This window comes from Impatiens glandulifera, chromosome 9 (assembly GCF_907164915.1).
Source record: "Impatiens glandulifera chromosome 9, dImpGla2.1, whole genome shotgun sequence".
Lineage (NCBI taxonomy): Eukaryota > Viridiplantae > Streptophyta > Magnoliopsida > Ericales > Balsaminaceae > Impatiens > Impatiens glandulifera.
Genome location: NC_061870.1, coordinates 30,470,314 through 30,496,348, shown reverse-complemented (window position 1 = coordinate 30,496,348; position 26,035 = coordinate 30,470,314). Strand labels below are relative to the sequence as shown.

At 32.4% G+C, this 26,035-nt stretch overlaps 7 protein-coding genes and 1 non-coding gene across 8 annotated transcripts; 4 read left to right on the top strand and 4 right to left on the bottom strand.

Annotated features, from left to right (window-relative positions):
• The first annotated feature begins 547 nt into the window (after positions 1–547).
• LOC124916202 (senescence-specific cysteine protease SAG39-like) lies at positions 548–1,646 on the top strand. Its single transcript, XM_047456933.1, has 2 exons — positions 548–977; positions 1,057–1,646. The coding sequence occupies exons 1-2, from the start codon at positions 548–550 to the stop codon at positions 1,644–1,646; spliced, it is 1,020 nt and encodes a 339-aa protein (XP_047312889.1).
• Positions 1,647–5,398: 3,752 nt separating this feature from the next.
• Positions 5,399–5,483, bottom strand: TRNAY-GUA. Its single transcript is given in 2 exon segments — positions 5,399–5,434; positions 5,447–5,483. It is a non-coding gene; the product is annotated as a tRNA-Tyr (tRNA).
• A 2,735-nt stretch (positions 5,484–8,218) lies between these two features.
• Positions 8,219–8,927, top strand: LOC124915259. The gene has a single exon (XM_047455944.1). It carries the CDS (start codon positions 8,272–8,274, stop codon positions 8,683–8,685), a length of 414 nt encoding a protein of 137 aa, XP_047311900.1. The 5' UTR covers positions 8,219–8,271; the 3' UTR covers positions 8,686–8,927.
• A 348-nt stretch (positions 8,928–9,275) lies between these two features.
• On the top strand, positions 9,276–11,278 carry LOC124914924 (diacylglycerol O-acyltransferase 2D-like). The gene is made up of 9 exons (XM_047455556.1): positions 9,276–9,728; positions 9,809–9,883; positions 9,985–10,070; positions 10,164–10,270; positions 10,353–10,508; positions 10,613–10,699; positions 10,787–10,884; positions 11,002–11,089; positions 11,165–11,278. The coding sequence occupies exons 1-9, from the start codon at positions 9,523–9,525 to the stop codon at positions 11,264–11,266; spliced, it is 1,005 nt and encodes a 334-aa protein (XP_047311512.1). The 5' UTR covers positions 9,276–9,522; the 3' UTR covers positions 11,267–11,278.
• A 1,912-nt stretch (positions 11,279–13,190) lies between these two features.
• LOC124914925 (diacylglycerol O-acyltransferase 2-like) lies at positions 13,191–14,463 on the top strand. Its single transcript, XM_047455558.1, has 7 exons — positions 13,191–13,273; positions 13,368–13,474; positions 13,548–13,703; positions 13,795–13,881; positions 13,961–14,058; positions 14,184–14,271; positions 14,355–14,463. Exons 1-7 carry the CDS (start codon positions 13,243–13,245, stop codon positions 14,454–14,456), a joined length of 669 nt encoding a protein of 222 aa, XP_047311514.1. The 5' UTR covers positions 13,191–13,242; the 3' UTR covers positions 14,457–14,463.
• A 574-nt stretch (positions 14,464–15,037) lies between these two features.
• Positions 15,038–18,714, bottom strand: LOC124914137 (RNA polymerase I-specific transcription initiation factor RRN3-like). The gene is made up of 14 exons (XM_047454622.1): positions 18,489–18,714; positions 18,300–18,383; positions 18,137–18,208; positions 17,975–18,046; positions 17,580–17,813; positions 17,380–17,490; positions 17,180–17,293; positions 16,815–17,009; positions 16,636–16,742; positions 16,457–16,540; positions 16,280–16,367; positions 16,020–16,139; positions 15,763–15,911; positions 15,038–15,532 (listed from the first exon to the last, which is right to left on the bottom strand). The coding sequence occupies exons 1-14, from the start codon at positions 18,600–18,602 to the stop codon at positions 15,265–15,267; spliced, it is 1,812 nt and encodes a 603-aa protein (XP_047310578.1). The 5' UTR covers positions 18,603–18,714; the 3' UTR covers positions 15,038–15,264.
• Positions 18,715–19,455: 741 nt separating this feature from the next.
• LOC124915403 (RING-H2 finger protein ATL80-like) lies at positions 19,456–20,091 on the bottom strand. Its single transcript, XM_047456112.1, has one exon. The coding sequence runs from the start codon at positions 19,981–19,983 to the stop codon at positions 19,492–19,494; it is 492 nt and encodes a 163-aa protein (XP_047312068.1). The 5' UTR covers positions 19,984–20,091; the 3' UTR covers positions 19,456–19,491.
• A 2,119-nt stretch (positions 20,092–22,210) lies between these two features.
• Positions 22,211–25,423, bottom strand: LOC124914198 (MLO-like protein 9). Its single transcript, XM_047454697.1, has 14 exons — positions 25,107–25,423; positions 24,962–25,019; positions 24,646–24,875; positions 24,426–24,542; positions 24,293–24,353; positions 24,111–24,199; positions 23,928–24,002; positions 23,749–23,837; positions 23,562–23,611; positions 23,436–23,476; positions 23,127–23,336; positions 22,989–23,056; positions 22,822–22,882; positions 22,211–22,713 (listed from the first exon to the last, which is right to left on the bottom strand). The coding sequence occupies exons 1-14, from the start codon at positions 25,239–25,241 to the stop codon at positions 22,348–22,350; spliced, it is 1,650 nt and encodes a 549-aa protein (XP_047310653.1). The 5' UTR covers positions 25,242–25,423; the 3' UTR covers positions 22,211–22,347.
• Between the last annotated feature and the right edge of the window lie 612 nt (positions 25,424–26,035).

Below are 26,035 nucleotides of genomic sequence, written 5' to 3'. Positions count from 1 at the left end.
AAAATATGGATTAATTTATACAAGTTATATATATATATATATATATATATATATATATATATATATATATATATATATATATATATATATATATATATATATATATATAAAAAAAATGTGAGAAAAAAGATATATGTATATAAAATTATAATTTTATTATTAATTAGGTTATTTTTTTAATAATAATATTTATATATATAAAGAAATAAAAAAGTGAAAAAATTTAAAAATTTAAATATTTTTATTATATAAAATTTTATAAATATTTAATTACAAGTTGGGAATATTTATATATATATATATAAATTTATATTATATAAATATTATATATTGAGAAATAAATAAGGAGATAAAATATAAAAAAACAATTTTTATTATGGTACTATAAATTAATAATTTAATATATAATTAATTATTCATTATTTACTAAAAACTAATGAATAGTTAATCATATATACAAGGAAAATTCATGAAAATTTTGTTTTCTTATATAAGCAAGTCTCAAGTAGCTAGTTCTTCAATCTTCATATTAGACTCTCTAAGAAAGATGGATTCCAAAACCATTTGCCTGTTTTTCCTCTTTGTGTTAGCTGCCATTTCCTCTCTAACCGAGTCCCGAAAATCATTCCAAGAAGCCTCCCTGCTAGCGAGACAGCACGACGAGTGGATGGGGCAGTATGGCCGCGTCTATGAGAATGATGTTGAGAGGCAGGAGCGTTTCAACATATTCAAGGAAAACATAGCCCATATCGAATCGTTCAATAGAGCCGCGGACAAGCCTTACAAACTCGGAGTCAATCAGTTTGCAGACCTCACTAACGAAGAGTTCAAGGCGAGAAACGGGTACAGAACACGTCTCGAATCCAAAGTAACGTCGAAATCCTTGTTCAAGTACAAAAACAATTCGTTTATACCATCGAAAGTGGATTGGAGAAATGAAGGCGTTGTCACGCCAGTCAAGAACCAAGGAACTTGTGGTAAGATATATCTTGTTTGATGCAAACTATATCATTTACTAATGTTTTTTAACCAGCTTGTGTCGTGTTGTTGCCTTAGGGTGTTGTTGGGCATTCAGCGCTGTGGCAGCAATGGAAGGAATCACTATGATAAAAACAGGACAATTGATGAGCTTATCAGAGCAAGAGCTGATTGATTGCGACGTAAACGGGCCAAACAAAGGTTGTCGTGGCGGTTACATGAACAGCGCATTCGACTTCATCCAGAATAACGACGGTCTAACTACAGAATCAAACTACCCATATGTAGAATCCAGTGGAACCTGCAACAACTTAAATTTGGTTTCCGCAGCCACCATAACGGGCCACGAAGATGTTCCAACCAACGACGAGAAGGCATTGCAGAAAGCGGTGGCGAAACAACCGGTCTCTGTGGCAATGGACGCTGGAAACTCGAACTTCAGGTTCTATTCGAGCGGTGTCTACACAGGGGAGTGTGGAACGGATCTGAACCACGCGGTTACAGCCGTGGGCTATGGAGTAGACGATAATGGGACCAAATACTGGCTGATCAAGAACTCGTGGGGAACCAGTTGGGGAGAGGAAGGCTACATTAGAATGGAACGTTTCATTGAGGCTAAAGAAGGGCTCTGTGGAATAGCAATGATTGCTTCCTATCCGACAGCTTGAATTATCCTGGTTAATTTGTTAATGTATCTCAATATTATTTGGGTTGTTTGAATTGTATGGAAATTAAAAGCATATATTGGTAATTTTGTAACAAGTTTAAGTTATATATGTAATTAGAAAAATAAATAAGTAAAAAAATTAAATGAATTGAGACCATTTTATGTTATTTCCATTGAATTAATTAAATAAATATATTGAATTAACAGCAATAAAGTATTTGAGCTTGGTTAATTTATTGTATTCATATTGTTTTTAGTCGAGAATCAAAATACTACTAACTTTTCTACTCAATTTAAATTTATAATATTTTTCGGGCGGGGAGTCTACTGTTAAAACCCTCGGTGTATATAATTTTATCCATATAAAATACTATATATTATTAACTTTAAATTATATAATTAATACAAAATTAAATTATCATATATAATTAGTTCATAATTAAATTAATTGAATGAGTTAAAAATATATATAATCATCAACTATATATATATATAAATATAAACACTTTCTAATTCTAAAATAAAAATATTTGAGATCCAGTACTGTATTGTGATATTTATTTATATAATATTCAATTAATTTAATATAAAGTAATAGATAAATTTTGATTTTTAAATTTGAATCATATAAAATTAATCAAAAATAAATTAAATTTATCAATTAGCAGGATATTTCAAAACTCTAAACATAATTAAGGTATGGTGTATAATATTCAATTAATTTAATATAAAGTAATAGATAAATTTTGATTTTTAAATTTGAATCATATAAAATTAATCAAAATAAATTAAATTTCTCAATTAGCAAGATATTTCAAAACTCTAAACATAATTAAGGTATGGTGTAAATTGTACAATACCTATCACGATTCATTTGGTTGGTATGTATTTAATATTTATAACTTCTATATGGACAACTTCAGTTGATAAGATAATTTTGTCAGTTTTTTTTCATCGTGATAATTTAATAAATTAATCCATTTTTTATCGTACTAATAACAAGGATGTAGATATTTTCAGTCTCTATAAGGTCTTGGATTCGAGCTCGTTATACGACAAGTTCAACCGTCTGATTAAGTATGTTTGCGGGCTATGTGCTGAAATCGCGAGAATTAATTGCACCCCATATGAGAAATATAACCCATCGTTCTTAAAAAATAAATTAAGAAATTAACTCGATACATATACATTTATAACCCTAGTTAATTAAAATTATAAAATAATAGGTTGATTATAATTAAATAAATACTTATTACCACATTATATGTATAACAATAATAATAATATTCTATAAATCTAATGATCAAACTAAATTCAACTTCTTCTTTATTATGGAATATTAAATTGAAACTCAGAAGATAACATAACTTGTATTACTTTCTAAAAGAAGAAGTCTTATCCTTTTCACAAAACCTTAGCAGAAAAATCTAGACCTTGAGATGCATTATTGTTTTGAACACTAAAGATAAAACCCATAATTAAACAAGCAATTAGCTCAAAATCTACACTATAAAAATTTCCTATATATGTTGGTATTAATTATGAGAAAGTATCATGTTACCTAAATTCTAAATCAAATGTTGATGGATGTTGAAAATGTAGCAAATACCAATGTTTTAAAATACGCGGTCCGACCGGCGGTCCGACCGGCGGTTCAACCGGTCCGACCGCGAAACGGTTTAGGGAACGGTCCGGTTTTTAACTCCAATACGTTAACCTTACGAACCGGCCACAATCCGGTCTGACCGGACGGTTTTACCGGAAAACGGAACCGGAAATTTCCGGTTCGAAAGGTCTGGGATTATACAGCATTCTTTATCTTTTCTTTCTTCTGATTATTTTGGATCCGCTCCTTCGTCTAGACCGCGAGCAAAGGTTTTGACCTACCTTAACCTGGAAACGAATTGCTTCTATCCAAAACCTACCTTAAACTGGAAACGAATTGCTTCTATCCAAAACCAGATCAGATCTGGGAGGATAGAGAAATAAAATGGAGAAAGATGAAAGCAAATGAAATAGATCTGGGAGGATAGAGAAATAAAGCGGAGAAAGATGAAAGCAAATGAAATGAAGTTTTTGTCAATGGTTAATGGCTATCATTTCTCAAGGGTCCCACCTTTTCTCACTTATCGCATATTATCATTAATATAATTATATATAATTTTAATTTTTAATATTTGAATTATAAATATTTAATGTCATATTAATTTAATTAATAAAATATTTAATTTAATTAATATTTATTTAATTATTTTATATATGTCTAATTGATTATATATATACTATTTATATACTAGTATATATAAATTTATTTATTTTTTAAAAATAATTAAAATCCGGTTCAACCAGTGGTTTAACCGGTTAGACCGGTTGAATCGAAGTTCGCTCAAAAAACCGGGTTAATAACCGGAACGGTTTTCAAAACCTTGGCAAATACATGAAAACATGATAATCCTGTTTTAATATAAAGAACAATCATGAGCTACGTGCAAATGGAAAAAAGAATTAATTATTTCATATTAATATATGCACCATAACTTGAGGCAAAGTCATACTTTTCAACTTAGAGTAGTACTTGATAACAAGACCATGTAACACTAATAACCTTTAACGTATTAAAAAGGACAAAAAAAAATTGAACTGCAATGTAATATAGATCACATCTTAAATCGAAATCATTAAAATTAAGGTGCATGAATTAACTTAGATTTTCACATTTTGTTTTGTCTTAACTTTTCCCTGTCGTTTGGGACTCTCTTCATTATTGATGATAACCCATAATTAGATGGAGATAATTATGATAATTTGTAAGGAAATTTAATATTTTATTTAATAATTAAGTTATTAGATAGTACATGAATTAAGCTAGATTCTCACGTTTTGTTTTATCTTAGTTTTTCCTTGTCGTTTGGGACTCTCTTCATTATTGATGATAACCCATAATTAGATGGAGATAATGATATGGTAATTTGTAAGGAAATTTAATATTTTATTTAATAGATTAAGTGATTAGATCTGAAACAAATAAACTATTCAATTTGTTTGCAAATTTTGTTTCTTTTTGAAGAATATAATCTTATTCACATTGTTTATTGACTGTTTTGCTTCTTTGTAGCTAGCAAAAAGCATAGGTGCATTGCCAATTTGGGTTTTCAATAATGGTAATAAAAAACAAATGCTTCTATCATCCTTTTATTTTATTTCTTAACTTTGTTATTTGAAGATATAATAGACTTGATGATTTGTTTGATTGCTTTCATTGATTATGTATATTTTGTTGATTTTCTAATATGAATGAACGGTTAATAAAGATACTCTTGAGTATCTCCAAAAGACTCTTGGATTTCATTTCAAGAATCTCTTAAAAGATATTCAAGAGTATCTTTAATAATGATCAACTTGTGGAACGATTAATTGAAAGATGAACTTGGACATGCAGTCCAATTTCTATACATTTTGTGAGCTAAATAACAAATTCGCATGAACCAATGCATTAATAAGGGTATGTGAACTAAACATTTTACCCTGATAACATACATGAGGAAATCAAATTCATAGAATTCAAAACTAGTGAGCTTCCAAAGAACCACCAAAAGAAGACTAAAGAATCTGCAATTATTGAAAACTAGTGATCAATTAACTCTTATTTCATTTATAATCAATACTAGAATATGGTAGGATTCCCGAGCTTATGTGTTCCTTAACTAGCAAAAGTAAATAATTTGGAGAAAAATAGTATAATCATTCAAATAATCCGACCTGCCGGATTCGAACCAGCGACCTAAGGATAACAGCATTCAACTACAGTCCTCCGCTCTACCAACTGAGCTAAGGTCGGAGTTGAACATTTTTTACTTGTATTATAATCTGAACTATATTTTCAAGAAAATAAAGCCTTCCAACCCAAATTCACATACAGATTCTGCCTATTTCAACTCTTATTCGCAACTTTAAACCAACCGTCCACCCTAACCCACAGTCTAGTCTCATACCCAGCCTACAACCCATTACCAAACTAATGTTTCACCCAAACCACTCCTCCGTCACCCTCATCTGGCAGCCTTATGCTTATCCAACTAATCTTACACCCAACATTGAAACCCTTTAGTTGGAAGTTCCTCAATGACAATGCAAACCTTAAAACAAATCAATTATTGCAAGTATGAATTGCGAGTCAACGAATGGATGTATCTCTCTTGGAGAAAATTTAGGGTTAAAACTTTTGTGTCTTATCATCCAAACATGGTAGAAATTTCACCCATACTAATTTCACGTTAGTCATTAAGAAAATCAATTTTTTTTTAATGATATGTGACATTTTAGTAGAAAATTGTCAAACTCCTTTATTCTTAACCTTTCTAAGATATCTAGTAAGAAAAAGACTAAATAGACGAGTGTTTTTTTTCTGGTGGATGCTCTTATATATGTTTCGATTCATTTAGAGATCGACGGACAATTTTTCTGATCGATTTCTCAATTTATGGCCTAACTATATTTACTATGGTTCCCTCTCAATTACTCCATCCTATTTTCTTTATTGAAGAGGTGTATAAAACAAAATTCTGAAATTTTTTAATTTTTTTTTAAAGTGAAAAATTAATTAATCATATTGTTTTTATTGTAACCTAGGGCAGGGAATGTTGACTAATATGAAATACTCCTAACCCTCTTTTTTCATCTCTCGTTTAATTCCATTTTGTTGCGATTTAAATGGTATTGCCACTTCATTCTTTAATAACATGTTTTAGAGAAGCATGGGCCAGTTTTCGTGTCTTCATATTATATCATTTACAACAAAATATATAAATTTTTAATTTGACTTAGAACTTTTAGGTTCAGGTTATTTAAAAATTGTTGATGGTATGTGATTTTGAAAATTTGAGTTTATTTTTTTAAAAAATAATTTAAAATATATTAATATATAAAGATAAATATTAAAAAAAAGGTTAAATATTTTAATTAATAAAAGTATATTTGTATTTGATTATTTAGATATATCAGGATTATAAAAAACTAATTAAGTTTAGTTAATAAATTTAATGAATATTATTATATAATAAAGAATTGATTTTTTAAAATAAATTTAATATTTTAATTAACAATAAATATGGAAAAGAATAATGAATTATTTGAAAATTAGTGACTTTTCCTGCATAGTATATGTTGTTAACTTTATTATGAGAATTTTGAAAAAATAACTTTAAAGATCACATCTTTTGAGTTTTTGAGTAACGCATAAAACTAAATAAGTTGGTGACACTTTTTTTTTTTTTTGGACGATTTTGTCTCTGTGGCGAGACGTTCACAATCGCGAGACGCAATCGGCATTCGCGATACGTAATTTTTTTTATTTAAAAAAAAAAAAAATTTATCTCGCGAATGCCGGTTGCGTTTTGCGAATGCCGATTACGTCTCGCGATTGTGAACTTTTCACCCGACATTCACCCGACATCCAGTGAGGGCATTTTCATTTAAAAATAATAAGGGTCAAAAACTCAAATAATACCGTCTAATGCCATTTAGTCAAATTTATTTTGTCATGCACAATTTATATCTGACTTTTAATAAAATATTTGTTTATTTTATTTAAAATAAAATAAAAATAAAAATACAATTCCAGTTTCTTCCCCGAAATCCCTATCTATCGGTAGAGCGAGCGAGCTTAAGTGAAGCTTCGATCTTCTTCTTTGTTCGTCGGTGGGCGTCAGGGATCATTGTTCGTCGGTTGGTTCAATTACTGAAAAGAGGCGATCGGTACAGAGTAAAGCTTCTCTGAAGAGAAGCGCAAGGGTTCGTTCGTCTTATTGCATTCCCTCATATATCCTTGTAAGTTGTGAAGAATACTTGTAATTAATCTTAGTTAAGTCCTGGGGAAACTTATGTATGTCTGATTGATATCATACAAGGCTTCAATTCTGTTTTTTTTAATTTTTTGTTACCTGCTAGGGTTTTTCCCCTCCCCTTTACTTTTCCTGTTTTGGATTTTGATAGATATAAGCATAATAAGGTGTTATCTTTACCCTCCATTGATAAAGAGATGTGCATATGTGTTCCTGTAATCGCATGATCTTTAATTGGAAATTTACCCATTGTTTCTGCATACTATGCATTGCTTGCTTGCTATGAAGGTTGCTTTGTTTTCTTTTATATTGGTTACCTCCTTCTTCATGGGTTTGCAACTTGTGTCCCTCAAGAGAATAAACAATGGCTGACTGACTGGCAATCTTTGTCCTCATTGAGATTATGCTATCTTTTCATTGTTGATAAGCGCGTTTATATTTACCCTAAGCACTATTATCTCTATGGTGTGTTCTTCAGCTTTTGATTGGTTGCCAAATATCTCCATTTTATTATCTTTTCAAACTAACATAATTGAAGAGATCCTTATGCATAAGATGATCCATTGCATATGTTAACTGTTAATCATGTTTGCAAATATGGTTCAAGCATGTATATTTGAATTGAAATGGATTGGGTTAGAACTTAGAACTCAATCATACTAGTTATGAGTTGGATTGGGACACATATATAAGATTTTCTAGAGTTTTTGCAGTATTGTTTTATTGATATGTAAAAAGATGTATATTTTTTGTTGTTGTTGGCAGTTACTATAAGCCAATTTAGAGATGAAACCAGTTGCTGAGAAAACTTCAAACGCAAAGCAAGGGAAAAAGAAAACCTTTAAGAAGCAAGCAGGTTCAATGTTTCAAACCCTAGGTGACATGAGTGGTAGTCCAGCATCAACAACTAAAAAAGTCGCGAAAACAAGGGTGGTTTCGAAGAAAGAAACAACCCAGCAGCACCCTTTGTTCCTGCAAAAACAGGAGAAGCCAAGCTCAGACACTTTGTTACCTGATGAGTACAGGGTTCTTAGACACAAGTACTTGTTATTGGAAGAGGAAACCTTTAACCTGGGGAGAGAGTTGAGGAAGGAGGAAGAAATGGTCAAGACACTAGAAGACGAGAAGCTCTCTTTGTTGGATGAGCTTGTCGTGTTAGAAGGCCTGCTCGATCCTTCCGAGCTGCACCCTAAAGTATGATAACACAATGTCAGGAGACCCTAAAACAAACCCTATTTGGAAACACTTTATGAGAAACTGTCAATAAATTTCTGTTTGATTAAATTGTATTTTTAAACATGATCTCAAGAAAAAGTTAGAATTTTCAAATGGGGGTTAGTGTATATATAAGATGATGATTGTTCTCTTATTAAAAAAATAACAAAAATTTCAGTATTTTATATGTTTTCAAATATGTACACCTCTTGATGATGTTTGGCTGATTTGTAAAATTGTGTAATGACTATATTATTAGGTATTGCTTACTGTTAGAGATGAGATGTAAATGCAGAAATGTGACGGTGGATGCATGAGAGATACAAGTCATGTAAAACGTAAAACTCTTTTCCTACATAGATTTAAAACCATTATTATATATATTAGTAAAAAGGTTTTACAGCTTAACAAATTAAGGTTTTTGTATAAATTTAAACCAACGAATTGTCTTTTTACGTGCAAGATTTCACCTTTTGAAAACGAAAGGTAACATGAGATTCCTGCTGATGAAGCCCATACCGACCCATTTAAATAATAATTAAGAATATTAGACTGCAATGTTTTGATTGGGCGAATCCGGTCGGTGGCCTCGAAAGGAAGGCCAAGGATGGTGTAACAGAGCTACTACAAACGTGTCGTCGAGTTTTTCGATGAATCGAGTAAGCTGATAATCTAGTATATATTAACATTTCATTATAATTAGAGACCACCCACCTTCTCTGTCGGTCCGTCCGTGGCTGTAATATATTGCATGTGGAGCTGGATATCATCCATTGAGTTGAGTTGAGTTGGATCGTGATTTGGGCTAGCTTTTAATTGCTCATGGGTTCGAAAGAGGTTGAGGGAGGAATACTGAAGCCGGTTCATTCGCCGGAGACTGCTGCGACAACGGCAAGTGAGTTCAAAGGGAAAGAAGGGCCGATTTTCCATTCCATATTGGCGATTATTCTATGGCTTGGTGCCTTTCAGTTCAACATCCTAGTCACTTCGGCCTCTTTCTTCTTCCTTTCACTCCCTGGGTTCTTCGCGTAAGCTTACTGCCTGCTCTCAAGTGCTATTAATTTACATATTGATTTTGAATCTCATATATACATTATTCATTTATCAGGGTAATGGGGTTGTTTATTGTATTCACGGTGATTCCCATAGATGAAATGAGCAAATGGGGCAGGAAATTGGCAAGGTTTCCTTTCATTTCATTTCATTTCAATTCCTTCATTTTAGCATGTTATATTCTTTGTAAGCATTTAAGAGGTAGCTCCAATGTTGTGTAATTATTTTTAGCTATATATGTAAGCATGGATGTGGGTATTTTCCGATCACTCTGCATGTAGAGGATATGAAAGCCTTTGATCCAAATAAAGCATATGGTAAGTATCTTTTGCATTGTTTGACCATTCTTTTTTGTTCTTACTACAAACATAGGCTAATTCGGTGGATTTATCATTTTTGTATGTTGACAGTTTTTGGGTATGAGCCACATTCAGTTTTTCCCCTTGGTAGTGTTGTATTGTCGGACCTGGTAGGTTTTATGCGATTTCCCAGAATCAAGGTCCTTTCAAGTAGCGCTGTAAGACTGACTGACTGATATCCATTTTATGTTGTTTGATATTTATAGACCTAAAAATGGAACTGAACTGAACTGGGTGCAGGTGTTCTATATACCTTTGTTGAGACACATATGGACATGGATGGGACTTACACCTGCAACCCGGAAAAACTTTGTCTCACTCTTGTCATCTGGTTGCAGCTGCTTAATAATCCCTGGAGGAGTGCAAGAGATCATCCATATGGAGCATGGTTCTGAGGTTGGTTCACTAATTGCTACTCTACTTAATTACTTATTTAATATAAGATAGGAAATCTAGCTAGGTAAGGTTGTGTGTTCTGGTTCCTAATTGTGTGTTTGTAGATTGCGTTTGTGAAATCAAGACGAGGATTTGTACGTGTAGCTATGGAGGTAGGATGTCCATTAGTTCCTGTTTACTGCTTTGGCCAGGTAAACAAACAAACAAACTCAAAAGTGAATCTTTTCCTCCACTGTCTTGGATGAGATTGAAATTGAGATTAAGATGATGATTTGCAGTCAAACGCTTACAAATGGTGGAAGCCTGGGGGAAAACTGTATGCTAAAATTGCAAGAACTCTTAAATTCACCCCCATCATGTACTGGGGTGTTTGGGGGTAAGTTTTAGTCAAATCCAATCATAACAAGAGAGAGTTTAAATTCTATATGAAAGGAAAAGTTCTCTTTTCGATTTATTGATTGATTGATTGGTTGAATGTGAACTCAACACTCAGGTCACCTGTTCCTTTTCGTCAACCAATGCATGTGGTTGTTGGGAAACCAATTCTTATCAAGAAGAATCCGCAACCCTCCATGGAAGAGGTGATATTCTTGCTATATTTTTCATTCAATTTGCCTGTTTTGTTTTATTGTGTATTCTTCTTCTTCTTGCATCAGGTGAATGAAGTACTTGACCAATACATAGAAGAACTTACTAAACTGTTTGAGACCCATAAAGTCAGGCTTGGCTATGGAGATCTTCACTTGAGAATTCTCTGACTAAGTAAGTAGGAGACAAACAATTAACCTTTATGATTATGTATTATGTATGTTGTTGTTTAACAAGTATGATGATTATGTATTATGTATGTTGTTGTTTAACAAAAACAAACGGGAATGAAGATATACCTTAAATATAAATATTTTATTGTAGACTCAAAATTCAAACTGTCGAGCAAAGAAAGAAAAATCACTACTCTTCTTCTAGTGACAAAATTGATAGCACAAAACATAACTAGAAAAGAGAAATATACTACTATATATATACACAAACTTTGAGAAAAAATAGGTAGTGAAATATATGAATAACCAGAATCCTTTTCTTAAAGCCAGTATTTGCTCTCTGTATTTGTTCTTCACAAAGATTCAGGACTTGTAGAGGGTCTGATTTTTTAGGGCATCATTTTTTTGTAATGACTTCCAAACTTATAGTTGATGCTTTTTGGTGTGATTGACATTTTATTAAATCCTTCCAGGTAAAATTCTTCCTCCACAAAACTTGTGGCCATTGCATAAATAGCTGCACTCCCCATGTAAACTTCAGCATTGTCTTCCCTATTTTCTTCTTCTTCGTCGTATGTAGTGTTAACCATCGACCAATATACGAAATTTGGTTGGAGAAATCTATGCATATATATTGACACTTGTCACAAAAAAGTAAACTAAAATGATTAAAATAAGATAAGAAAAATTGTTATAATCATTTAAAATTCTTGTTTGATTGTTCTTGAAAATTGAAATATATACAACAAATACCACTTTAATTGTTTGAAAATTGATATATACATATATTAACATTTCAATCTTAATTAGAAACAAAGAAAGACATGCCCAATAACTTTATATCTTGACATTCTATAAAACATCCTACCTATTATTAAATTAGAGAAAAACGTAAAATAAAAATAAAAAACTGAAATGAGAAATAAAAAATTGAAACGATAATGCTCAAAACTTATCATTTTCGCTTCAAATTTAAGTTGAGGAAAAAAAAAAGAGAGTTCCCGATCAAACTAAGACAAAATGAAGAAAAAGAATAGACACAATTGAGCCTAGAGAGAGGATGCGAGATTATTATTATTATTATTATTATTTTAATCTTTCACATCCATCCGAGGTTGCACTCGTACGTGTAAATCCACGTGGTATTTGCTCTGGTTAATTCGCTGTCTCGATATTATATATTCCTTTTAAATTAATCATAATTAGGAATGTTTTGTTTGATCGAATCCGGTCAGTGGTCTCGAAAGAAAGGCCATGTCGTGTCACAGAGCTCTACTTCAAACGTGTCGTCGACTTTTTCCGATGGAATATATATATATATATATACATTATAATTAGAGACAGACCACCCATCTTCTTCATCGTCGGTCCGTCCGAGGCGAGGCTGTAATATATTGCATGTGGAGCTGGATATCATCCATTCAGTTGAGTTGAGTTGAGTTGGATTGGATCGTTGCTCATGGGTGGTTCGAAAGAGGTTGAGGGAGAAATACTGATGCCGGTTCATTTGCCGGAGACTGCTGCGGCAACGGCACGCGAGTTCAAAGGGAAAGAAGGGCCGGTTTTCCATTCCATATTGGCGATTATTCTATTGCTTGGTGCCTTTCAGTTCAACATCCTAGTCATTTTGGCCTCTTTTTTCTTCCTTTCACTCCCTGGCTTCTTCGCGTAAGTTTACTCACTGCCTTGCCTGCTCTCAAGTGTTGATTTTGATTGATCATATTATTTATCTATCAGGGTAATGGGGTTGTTTATTGTATTCACTGTGATTCCCATAGACGAAATGAGCAAATGGGGCAGGAAATTAGCAAGGTTTCCTTTCCTTTCATTTCATTTCATTTCAATTCCTTCATTTTATCATGTTATATTCTTTGTAAGCATTCAAGAGGTAGCTCCAATGTTGTGCAATTATTTTCAGCTATATATGTAAGCACGGATGTGGGTATTTTCCGATCACTCTGCATGTAGAGGATATGAAAGCCTTTGATCCAAATAAAGCATATGGTACAGTATCTTTTGCATTGTTTGACCATTCTTTTTTGTTCTTACTACAAACATAGGCTAATTCGGTGGATTTATCATTTTTGCATGTTGACAGTTTTTGGGTATGAGCCACATTCAGTTTTTCCAATTGGTAGTGTTGTATTGTCGGACCTGGTAGGTTTTATGCAGTTTCCCAGAATGAAGGTCCTTGCAAGTAACGCTGTAAGACAGACTGCAAACTGACTGATTTGATATTTATAGATCTAAAAATGGAACTGAACTGAACTGGGTGCAGGTGTTCTATATACCTTTGTTGAGACAAATGTGGACATGGATGGGACTTACACCTGCAACCCGGAAAAACTTTGTCTCCCTCTTGTCATCGGGTTACAGCTGCTTAATAATCCCTGGAGGAGTGCAAGAGTGCCTCTATATGGAGCATGGTTCTGAGGTTGGTTCACTAATTGCTGCTCTACTTAATTAATTACTTATTTGAGATAAGATAGGAATGAGTGTTCTGGTTCCTAATTGTGTGTATGTAGATTGCGTTTGTGAAATCAAGACGAGGATTTGTACGTATAGCTATGGAGGTAGGATGTCCCTTAGTTCCTGTTTACTGCTTTGGCCAGGTAAACAAACAAACAAATAAACTCAAAAATGAATCTTTTCCTCCACTGTCTTGGATGAGATTGAGATGATGATATGCAGTCAAACACTTACAAATGGTGGAAGCCTAGGGGAAAACTGTATGCTAAAATTGCAAGAGCTCTTAAATTCACCCCCATGATGTACTGGGGTGTTTGGGGGTAAGTTTGGTCAAATTCAATCTATTACAAGAAAGAGTTTTAAATTCTATATGAAAGGAAAGGAAAGCTCTCTTTTGATTGATTGATTGATTGATTGATTGATTGATTGTGAACTCGATACCCAGGTCACATGTTCCTTTCCCTCAACCAATGCATGTGGTTGTTGGGAAACCAATTCTTATCAAGAAGAATCCACAACCCTCCATGGAAGAGGTGATATTCTTGCTATATTTTTCATTATCAATTCAATTCAATTTACCTGTTTTGTTTTATTGTGTGTATTCTTCTTGCATCAGGTGAATGAAGTACTTGACCAATACATAAAAGAACTTACAAAACTGTTTGAGACCCATAAAGTCAGGCTTGGCTATGGAGATCTTCACTTGAAAATTCTGTGATTATGTATGTTGTTGTTTAACAAGTATGATTATGTATGTTGTATGATGCTGTTGTTTAACAAGAACAAACGGGAATGACAATGCTACTACTACTACTACTATTTCTTCTTCTTTAGGCTTTTCTCAAATTATATCATTCAACAATTCATTTTCAATTCTTTTATTACCAACTCAATCACATACTTAGACCATAGGACATTAGTTACCCATTGAATTCATTAACTCCAACTCTTTCAACCCAAGAATCAACCATTATTAAGATGTACATTAAGGGTAAGGTCATAAGATATCTTCCCCTGGATGAGATACATCCTTTGGACCTATCTCTTCAATGTGGATACAGATGAGGCTGCATTTAGGTAGAGAGAAAGAGGTATTCTCCGAGGGCAAGATGGTGGTATCGTGTGGCAAAGAAAGTGTAATCGTTTTATCTAATAAGCTTTTTATTGACCATAATTGCAAATCAATATTTATATTTTAGTTGATCTTATGTTAAGCTGATTTCTTACAAAATAAAAAACAGATTATTATATTTTAAAACTATATTCATTAAATATAAATATTTTATTGTAGACTATAAATTCAAATTGATAAGCAAACTAGATAAATAATAATTGATGGTTTTTACTTTTGACACATACAACAAATCACTTCTAGTGACAAAATTGATAGCACAAAACATAACTTGAAAAGAGAAAAATATACTACCATATATATGCACAAACTTTGAGAAATATTAGGGAGTGAAGTACTTGAATAACCAAAACCCTTTTCTGAAAGCTAATACTTGCTCTTTGGCTCCTGTTCTTCACAAAGATTCCGGGCTTGTAGAGGGTCTGATTCTTGAGGGCATCATCTTTTTGTAATCCCTTCCAAACTTATAGTTGATGCTTTTTGGTGTGATTGACATTTTATTAAATCCTTCCAGGTCAAATTCTTCCTCCACAAAACTAGTGGCCATTGCATCAATAGCTGCACTCCCTAGGTAAACTTCGGCTTCATCTTCGCTATTTTCATCTTCGTCATCGTATGTAGTGTTAACCATAGACCAATATATGAACGTTGGTTGAAGGAATCTGTCCATACATATTGACACTTGTCACATAAAGCAGAAACTAAAATGACAAATAATTTAAGATGTTAAAAAAATAAGGGTATTTTAGTAAAAAAAATTGATTGACAGTCTTGAATTATTTGAATGATCAATATGTTATTTCAAATAAACTTGTTAGGAAAATTTTGTTATTTAGGTAAAATGTTATTTTGGGTAAAATATATATATATAAATTTTAGGGGAGAAAGTTACCCTGCTGATTTTCGTAATAAACAAGGGTCCAAAGGGAAGAAAGTTTCGCGCTTCAGCATATTATCAAATACAAAGGCCTGAGTCGATGTGAAAAGACCAGCTGCTCTTGACTGTCGTAGGAATTCTTCCACTATTATTGGAAGACAACCCTGTTGAAATGGAAGCAGTTAATAAATAGGTAATTTTTATTTTTATGAACAGCAAAATTGGCCAAAGATGTATTGAAAGGAGGGAGAGTCGGGAGAAGGAGCCTTCACCTTTAAAGGAATTAACCGATGTTTAAAAATTGCTTCCAGAGGGGAATTGGTAAGTTCTGATAGAAGGCGAGAATCATCAATTATTGATCTCATACGAAAGCAAAGAACATACAATATAGCCTGTTTCACCAAAGAAGTATTAGAAATCTAGTCAGTAACTTACAAACTAGTACATATATAGATTCCTGCACAGGAATCAAATGGGTTCAAAATGAGTTGCAAAATTAGTCTTGCAATTCCTCAAACGGGCAAGCTTTTACCTGGACAGTGTCATAGAAAATCAAGTGAGCTTGTGGAATAATTTCACTTTCCTGAACTTGGCAATATGTCCAGCACCAGTTGACCAATCTGACACAAGCACAAACATAAGCATGACAAATGTTTTCTTGCATATTTTACAATTAAGAGGAAAAAACATAGATGGAACCACTCTCAACCTTTGCAACATCTTAACAACGAAGGTGAGAGGTAGAAAGTTTGCACGAGACAAGAAACCGGCAAGATATGCAATTGCGATCCTCCTGCATGACAATACTAAGATTATTAATGGATCTAATTGGGGACATTGTTACTCTCCAACTTTAATAGCTAATAATTGCATTACAAAATTCGTCACCTCTTCTTTAGTGGGTAGGTTTTTTGGGTGAAAATATCTGCAAGCAGATTTGCAAACCTCACACCACAATTATCAGGATCTAGCGAACAGGCATAGAACAAGACAAACTGCAAGAGAGCAACATTTAGTGAAAAAAATAATAGAAAATGTATGAAATCTTTATCTCAGAAATCACTTACCTGAGTAAACTTGGGCTCATGAGCACTCATAACAGTCATTTCAAAGGACTTGAGGAGAGTCTCAAATATCTTTACCAAACGGCCATTTTCATGGCATGATTTGAGATGTTCAAACATGAGCACTAACAAACTGTCTAATTTTTCTGCCAGTATATTGCAATTAAGATTATTAGATCTTGTGAATCCTCCTGGAATCTGGATGCACAAGAATTTGTGTTAATCAAGCAAATTGGTAGTTGCACCACCATAAAATTATTAGTGAGGTGTGACTAATTTCCAAAACATAACTATTTTGTCATGCAAAATTTAATAAGAATTTCAACTTTTTCCACACATAATCATAAAATGTCGGCAGCTATACACACCTCAAAATCTTCTGCATCATCGTCAAACGGAAAATCATCTAAATCTTCTAGCTCCATCTCAAATATCCCTTTACTGGAATCATCACACAGAATATCTTTCCATTTTATTTCTACCTTTGACAAGAAAAAAAAAGACAATTAGATTGTTGCGCAGACCAAACATTTTACACATTGGTGTTGCAACAAATTATGGGGCTTACATCAAAGTCTATAAGTCTATCCATCACTGCTGTAAGCAACGTGTTTCCAACAAGGTCTCCTAGGGCGCTGCTTTCCAATATTAACATATTTTCAACATATACAGAAATCTCCTACAAAATCAACAAGAACACAATTAGTATACTCAAAATAGAAAAATAAAGAAAAAAGTGTTTGGTGAATAATGAAACTCGATACTCACTTTCTCTTGCGCATATATATTAGGCATTTTCATAACAACAATGGGCAACAACCTCGCAGGTGCAAGAGGCACCAAGTCTGAAATTACTTCCAGTGCAGAATGCACACAACTAATAACTTGGCCCTTCCTTGCAGAACCTAGTGGCTGCTTTAGCAAATCCAAGAAAGTACGAGGAGGCGCAAAATTGCTTACAAGCATTTCCAAGCATGAATCTATGTATTTTCCACTGCCAACCTAATAAAACACATGAGATGGAGCAACCATGAGAGATCCATCCATCCTACATGTCTTTTGGTGTATGCCCAACATAACAAGTACACATGTGTTTAGCAGAAAAATTCTTCTAAACCATTCAATTCTAGAACAACATAAAATAATTCATTTCTGATGCATACCAAGGATGTAATTAGCTCAATCAATGCACCCATCACATCGCGCCCATAGTTCCACAAGTTCATTCCGAATATCTGGTGATGAGTACAAGTGAGTATTCACATAATAATTCATAAACTATGGAAATAATTCCACAAACATGAGTTATAGAAGCAATGGCTTACTGAAGTGAGCAAGGCGTCATGATATGTAATATCAATAAAGGAAACTGCTCCTGACAGTGCTTTTAAACACGTCTGTTAGGAAAATATTTGAAAACAAAATATGAGCATGGATAGACAGCCAACATTATCAACGATTGGCAGACAAGAAAACTAATTGACATACCACCAGCAATGCAACCTCGTCTGGGGAAAGGTTCTTTTTCCGGTGAATAACACTGAGAAGCTGATCATAACTGACGAGATCACCCTGAGACAGTAAAACAAATGATCCTTTACAATAATATAGGATAAACAAAACCCATATAACAAGTAGTCAAAATATTTCTTCACAAATCATTTTCAAAGATTGTACCTGAACGGCTGAGCTTAGTGCATCTCTTACGTGGCGCACAAGCTGAAAATCGCTGAGATTCGCATCCTCTACATCGTCCATTTCAACTTTCTGTGCTGCTAATTCCAATCCCATGGTGGCGGAAACTCAAATCAGACAATTTGAGTTAAGGATGAAGTTCGCAGGTTTGCTGTTCAACGGTTTGTTGGCGGCGCCTCTCTCTTTCTTTCTCTTAACCTAGATTCAGAAAGATGGCGCTCAAAACAAAGAGGTGAAAAATCCTTTCTATAATAGCGGATACGTTACGGGTCGGGCTTGGTTTCACTATCGGGCCGGTTCTCGGTTAATTCCCAAAGGCCCAAACAACGGTCTGCTCGTTTCGGAACCCACTCGGATCGGGTTCCCATTATTCATTAAATACATTTTCCTTTTCTTTTTTTTGCGTAATTATTAAATATATTTTTCTTTTTTACTTAATCATTCAATACATTTAACACGAACTAATCATCATTCAAAACATATCATTATTTCCGTTAATTTAATTTAGGGTGTACCTAAGTCCATCTAAAAAAAATACTAATTTTTCTTAATTTTTTTAATTTTATTCATTATTTTCTTTAATTTATAAAAAAATTGAACAAAATTTATCTTTATGGTTACATGTCAATTCTTGTATTCCCAAATATTTTCTTAACTCACAAAATAAAATTTTCAGTGTTAAATAAAAAATAATAATTATCTTAATTGGCTAAAATATTTAAATATATATTATATATGGCATCAAATCTAGAGCTTGTACATTTTACATTTAAATTTTTTTTTTCTCTGCCTCAAGATAGTAAGCTAAATAATTTTAAGGAAACAAGCTAAGCTATTTTTTATTTTATTTTTATAATTATTTGCGTTTGAAATGAATATTTATATTTAATTACAGGAATCGATATTGTTAATTAATAATAATAATAATAATAATAGATAGAAGATTCGTCGGCAATGGGAACTGCCAAACAAACAGATGCGGCTATCATCTTCTATCGCCGCACTTCCGGCACCTCGTGACTACAAGGACCTGGCGGCAAGAAGGACAAGAAGAGTGAGAACCGAGCCACGTATCAATGCAGGCGACGTGAAATCCATGGCCGCACTGCGGCAACACGCGGATCTCGTCGCCATCGACGTACTCGGACAGGCACACAGCGCACTCCGTGTTCGCGCACATCCTCTCGTTGCTGGATTCCCTATCGTAGGTGAACTTCGGCAAGGATTGAACAATCTTCTTCTTTAGTCCCTTGTTCGGCGAGGCGGATGGACGGCGACCTCCTCCGGAGGCGCCATGGCGTAGCCACGCGCAGCGAACTACTGCAATTAGGCCGGCAACTGATATCACAGCGCAGAGAAGAGCGGCGAGGATTACCACGAGGTCTGCCTCTCTGACGACCGGCTCCGGCGGCTCAGCGAGTGAAGATTTCGGCGAAGATGATGATGATGAATAATTAAGCTGGCGGAGGAGAGTCATAATTGGATCGGTATTGGTGGATGGGGAGATTCGAGGGTTTGGTTTAGGGTTTTTAGCGAAAGAGATTGGACTGACTGACTGATTGACTGTAGTAGTAGGGCAGGGGATTGTTTGTACTCTGCAACACCATGTGAGGAGGGGGCGTTTGAGTTAGGGTTTGCTTGCGTAATAATTTAATTCAAAATTTTATAATCAAATACATTTTATTTTTTTAAGTCAATTTTTTTTTTAAATTCTTCTTTAAGAAAAATAAATAAAAAACGAATAACCTAAAAATAAGTTGAATTATATCTAATATACTTGAATAAACTTGACATTATAAATTGAGTATAAGTTAAATCAAATCAAAGTGAATTTTCCTAGTCTCCCTTAGATACTGGGGTTCAAGCACCTTAGGCGGTAATGATTAAATATGTTTGCAAACTATATGTTTTACGCGATAATTAGTTGCACCATATAAATAAATAGAACTCAGCTTTCTAAAAAAATCAAACTTACTCAGAAAATATTTCCATCCACGCGCCAACCACTCCCTCGTGCATTTGAAATTAATGCGATTTGTAATAAACTTCTCAAACGGTCGTTGAAACAAATTTAACGGCGTCCTCTCTCTCATCTGACACATATGGTTTTCTCTTTACTAATTTATCAAAATTTTACTAAAGATAAAATATCAAAATAATTTAACCGGAATTGTGTATATATGATCAAAAAAATATTTATAAAAGTTGGAAAAAATAGTTATAAGAAATATATTTTTAAGTTATATATTTATATATAAGAGTACAACAACTAAGATTTTATCCATATTAATTTTATATAAGACGTACAGTAAAATATGTTGATATAAAATGTTGAAAGTGAGTGTAGAAGTTCATAAAGATAGATTGATGTATGATATATATGTTTTATATTATATTTTAAGTTAATTATAGGTTATAACATATACTATTTATTAATTTATCCATTAATATAAATACTTTTTAAATGATTTTTATAACAGTCTAATTAGTTTGACAGGATTATTATTATTTATTTGAATACTTTATTTTTTAAATAATTCAGTTGTAATAATTCATAAGATCTTTATAATTTATTAGTGTTTTTTTTTCCAAAAACAAAATCTTAAGTTAAGTATTTATTATTAAAAATAAAGTATGATACATAAAAAAATAAATTAAAATTTAGTATTCAAATTGATTATATAATTATTTAAAAATTAAAATAAGATTTCAATACATCACAATTATAAAGTTATTTATACAAATAAATTAGCTAAGAGTCTAGGACAAATGTTAATTTAATTAGTATATTTTAAGTTTTTTATAAGTCCTTCAAGCCTAACTAAATAATTTTAAAATTTTATTACATAGTTATTTTATTGAAATTTAAATAATTATTTGTTATAAATTTTATAAGATATTAGATACTTTTTTTAATCCATTTCAACATTTTATTATTAATATTAAATATTCACTTTATCTGTCTGGAAGGCTCCATTCAAAATTATTTTTAAGTCACGGAGCCATTGTACTTATTAAATATTTATGTATTATTATTGTCTTTATCAATCTTAAAACATTTGGGTCTACATTGTATAGTTATTGGAAAATATTAAAATGTTAATATGTTTGGATATTTTGGACTCCCAATTCCAAAACAGTGTGGTCATAACATAATTAATAAAAAAAATAAGAAATACAATATATATAATAAATATATATTAATGATTGAACCTACCTTGTGAGAAGAGGGGCATGCTTACATTACTTTTATATCAATTAAATTAATAAATGGTACATAGCCATCTTTAAACCAACTTGTATATACAATAATATATTAATTATGTGAATGACTTAATACTAACTCTATCATCCAACTATGTCACTTTATATTTAATTAACCTACAAGCATTAATTAAACTCAGTTAATTAACAATCAAATTATTACATATCCTATAGTGGTGAGGAGATAATTGAAAAAAATGTTTGCTTATTTTAATAATTAATTAAGTCTATCATCATCTAACTGATATCATGATGTATTATTATTATTTTATATAGGGGAACCACATATTTCTCTCATCTCTCTATCAAGGTAGATAAAAATGTAATAAATGAATTTGTTGATAATGGTTAATTGAATGCGCAGTCCAGTCCCTGTCACGTTAGGAGATTATTATTGGCTCCACATAACAGAAATTAAATTAATATATATGGATCATCTCTAAAATAATTAATTATTTTATAAATTGTGTTTTTTTTCTTAATTACTAGCTAGCTTATAATATTTAAGTAATTTAAACCGAACTCAAATTAAGTAAAACAGTAACTAGATAAATCATAACAATCAGGATTGATTATATCAATTTGACGACGGGGTTGGGACTGGCTTTCCGAAAGAGAAATCATTGTGAATATGATCATCGTCGACGTTGATTTTACTTTCTATTCCATCAAAATTAGTGTTTGGATTCGACGGGTCAGTTTCGAGGCCAGAGTAGTGGCCTACACTACTACTTGAATGACCGGAGGTCCTCAAACGTTGTAGAGGTGTAGTAGAACGCAAAGTGGAGCTCATAGATTCGAGGGCGGCGCCCAATTTTATTGTGGCGGACTTTCTTGTCTTAGAATGATTTTGTTCATTCTTTTTGGTAGCAGCTTTACGCCAATTCTCCAATGCCTTGGAAGTATGCTCATCAAATATTGATCTCTTTAGTTGTGTCCCCATCTGTATGCAAATTGCAATATATACATTTCCCAATAATTAATTTTTTTTTAACTATTCATGTACATATAATTATGAAATCATGAAATTAATTAATATTTAATCAATTACCTGAGCTACAAGTGCATAAAGTGGGAGAGTGATATAGCTGCAGAAGAATAGGATTCCAATTCTATATATATACATATATAATATATTATGTTAGATTTTAAATAATTAAATTTTAAGATGTAATATTGATCAATTGGTAATGATCATATATATATATAGAGACTCACCCAAAAGAGACTTTTGCGATTCGGAGGCCAAAATTGTTGTGGAAACAGGACGTGAGCTCAAACTTATACTGTGGAATTAAGAAATTAATTAATATTAATATAAGCATTTAATTAAGAGTAATTTGATTCATTACTTACCCAAATCCACAAGAAATAAGTGATTTGAAAAGCGTTTTGAAATAAGGCAAAGTGGATTAGTTGAAGGAGTAATTGTGGCTTCCCAAACCAGAAGTATTTGTCGGACCCTTCAACGAGAGGCATTCCTTGAACCACGGCGTGTCTTTCAGAAATGTCAAGAGCCATTTTTGTTAATATTGCTTGAAGCTCAGTCCCCACCCCTAATATTATCTATATATGTATACCCAATATTAATAAAACTTATTGCATTTCATCTATATATATTAACTATTAATTCCAGTTGTGCAATTATTGCATGAATCTGCTTACAATGGGAGGAATTAAGGATGCCCAAAACAATGTTTGCCAACCTGCAGATTAATAAATCAAATCAATTAATTAATTAATCATGGTCATTTATAAATAATTAATTTTACCTAACTAATATATACTTACCATCAATGTTGAGTAACAAGAAGAAAACAAACGTTGCCCACAGGAAAGGACTGTAACAACATGATATCATGACAACCAAACCAAATCAGACCACATAAGAAGATTAATTATTAGATATTTGTGCATGCAAGTTGAAGAAGAAATGTATCATAGTTATGATATTGTGTGACATTAAATGAATACTTACGTTACGCCAACAATTGTTTTAAAATCATCTTCCAAAGACCGTTTTATGTATCTTTGGAAGTTAAATTTACTGCCCGGAGCCAAATGAATCTGGTCAATTTGATCATCAAAACAAAATTTATGTAATTAAATTAACATACATGATCACAAACCCAATTGGTTGATTAAATAATTACTCACACTGATAAATCCATTCCGAAGAGTAAGGTAGTCTGACTTGCTAACCGATTTCACAAATTGACGGAAAAAACATCCCTATATATAATATGATTAATTGAATTTAATTTACATCCCTAATATGATTAATTGAATTTAATTTACAATTCAATAGTCAATATATAGGTTGCTTAATTAATTAATTACCATGTAGAAGAAGATGGGGGTTTTAGTCCAATAACTGGTGTGGGCGCGCACAAAAGAAGTCTCATGACTAAGTCTAAATCTTGATGGGTCTGCACACACATTACACATACAAAAAATATTATATATATATATATTAATAAATTGATGCAATTTATTTTAACATAATTAATATATCATTTTACCGTTTGTAACCTCATAATCATGGGACAACGTCTCCTCCTCCCACTGTTTCCAACCCCGGATCTATCAATTATTATTTATTAATTACCAATTTGATCTACCTAATTAATTAATTAATTATGTACTTAAAATTACCTTCAATCTTCCCAGCCCCATGGTAGTTGCGCTATATATAACATGAAGAACCGCCATAAAAAATATCAATATATGCAACTGATGCAGCCCATCCACCGTTATAAGCGGTACCTTTCCCTGTAAATAATCGACTTAAAATGACGAATTTGATTCCCACATAAACGGGTGACATCTTAGTTCTTGATAAATCAAAAATAAAATAAAATATATATGTACTCACATTCTTACAACCGGCGCCTTTGCTGCCACCGGCCAGAATCCGGCGTTCTAACGAGAAAAGCCTCCTAACGCCGCCAGGGAGCTTGGATTGTGCCGGGGCAGCAGCCACCTTCAGGTGCTTTAGCGGACAGGGCAAGAGAGTATTGGCCACCTTAATTGGAATGCATATATCGGCTATGTAGTATTGACTAAATGTCAACAACAACGAAATAAATCCCAGAATCATCAATTCTGCCACCACCAAATTAATTCACAATCATTCATTAATTATTATATAAACCCTAAATTATATTTTTCATTTTTATCTAGCTACCTACCTGCTTTCACCTTCTCTAACGCTTCAAACAAAGCTTTCTTTTGCTTTGCTGTGAACCACTGAACAAATTAATTAACAAAATTACTCACTTACTCAACATATACAGCATAAATTTAGTACATATATAAATGAATACTAGTACATACAGCGCCGACTTTATGAAGACCCTTCTCCAGAGCAAGGGAGATGAGAATGATGATTGCGCAAACTCCGGCCACCGCCCATGTTGGTGTCTGATCAAGCTCCCTAGACGTCTTCGCACCGCTGTCTACAACCGCCATTCTATTTCCCCGGACCGACCGGATCTATCGAACCAAGTGTTATTAGTTGTGATCAAATATGAAGAATTTTTGTTTTAGAGAGCTGCTGGTAGATCAGAGTACTCCATCCCGTCCGTCCATATATATCTTGGATCAGCTAGCTAGCTAGCTTTAATTTAGTGCAGCTGAATGAAAAGAAGGGAGAAAGCTGGGTCCGAATTTATAAGGGCTAAGAACAAGTTGAAGAATTCATAAATCTTTGAGTTTGTTTGATGAAAAATATATGTTAATTATTATTATTATTTGAACTACTATAATACTCATTTGTATTTAAAAAATAAATTTTATAAAATTAAATTACAAATATTTTAATATTTTAATTAATTATTAATGGGATAGTAGTTTAATTTCTAAAAAAAAACTCGACAAAAATCAAAAAAAGTATGTAAAAAATAATATCAAACTAGCTCTTAGACTTATTGGTATTGAATTAGTCAACAATATTTAGATATTAAATGGTGTTTGCTACTTGCAAGCGCAATACTGTACTATTACTTGTTGTGTATTTCTGGCATGGCGGCTGTTTTTTCATTTTATAAAAAAAGTAAATCTATATTAATAAATTAAGTTATGTTGAATCATTATTTCTAAAAATATAATTGTTCTTCTTAATATAACAACTTCATCCTATATAAAAAAAAAATAAGTTTATATAACGATTTCTTTTTCTCTAAAACAGTTATGATTTGATAATTAACAGTTTAATTAATGATTTGGATATTGATGAAGTATTTTAACGATGATAATAATATCAA

Coding starts and splice junctions, on each gene's coding strand:
- LOC124914137 (XM_047454622.1), bottom strand. CDS start 18,602: ATGGGATTGGAATTAGCAGCACAGAAAGTTGAAATGGACGATGTAGAG. Junction 17,294..17,379: donor ATAGACTTATAGACTTTGAT/GTAAGCCCCATA, acceptor TTCTTGTCAAAG/GTAGAAATAAAATGGAAAGA. Junction 16,140..16,279: donor TTTTCTATGACACTGTCCAG/GTAAAAGCTTGC, acceptor TTGGTGAAACAG/GCTATATTGTATGTTCTTTG.
- LOC124914198 (XM_047454697.1), bottom strand. CDS start 25,241: ATGGCGGTTGTAGACAGCGGTGCGAAGACGTCTAGGGAGCTTGATCAG. Junction 24,543..24,645: donor AAGGCGCCGGTTGTAAGAAT/GTGAGTACATAT, acceptor GATTATTTACAG/GGAAAGGTACCGCTTATAAC. Junction 23,838..23,927: donor TTCGGAATGGATTTATCAGT/GTGAGTAATTAT, acceptor CAAATTGACCAG/ATTCATTTGGCTCCGGGCAG.
- LOC124914924 (XM_047455556.1), top strand. CDS start 9,523: ATGGGTTCGAAAGAGGTTGAGGGAGGAATACTGAAGCCGGTTCATTCG. Junction 9,729..9,808: donor TCACTCCCTGGGTTCTTCGC/GTAAGCTTACTG, acceptor TTCATTTATCAG/GGTAATGGGGTTGTTTATTG. Junction 10,885..11,001: donor ATGTACTGGGGTGTTTGGGG/GTAAGTTTTAGT, acceptor CTCAACACTCAG/GTCACCTGTTCCTTTTCGTC.
- LOC124915403 (XM_047456112.1), bottom strand. CDS start 19,983: ATGACTCTCCTCCGCCAGCTTAATTATTCATCATCATCATCTTCGCCG.
- LOC124916202 (XM_047456933.1), top strand. CDS start 548: ATGGATTCCAAAACCATTTGCCTGTTTTTCCTCTTTGTGTTAGCTGCC. Junction 978..1,056: donor CAAGAACCAAGGAACTTGTG/GTAAGATATATC, acceptor TTGTTGCCTTAG/GGTGTTGTTGGGCATTCAGC.
- LOC124914925 (XM_047455558.1), top strand. CDS start 13,243: ATGAAAGCCTTTGATCCAAATAAAGCATATG. Junction 13,475..13,547: donor AGGTCCTTGCAAGTAACGCT/GTAAGACAGACT, acceptor AACTGGGTGCAG/GTGTTCTATATACCTTTGTT. Junction 13,704..13,794: donor ATATGGAGCATGGTTCTGAG/GTTGGTTCACTA, acceptor GTGTGTATGTAG/ATTGCGTTTGTGAAATCAAG.
- LOC124915259 (XM_047455944.1), top strand. CDS start 8,272: ATGAAACCAGTTGCTGAGAAAACTTCAAACGCAAAGCAAGGGAAAAAG.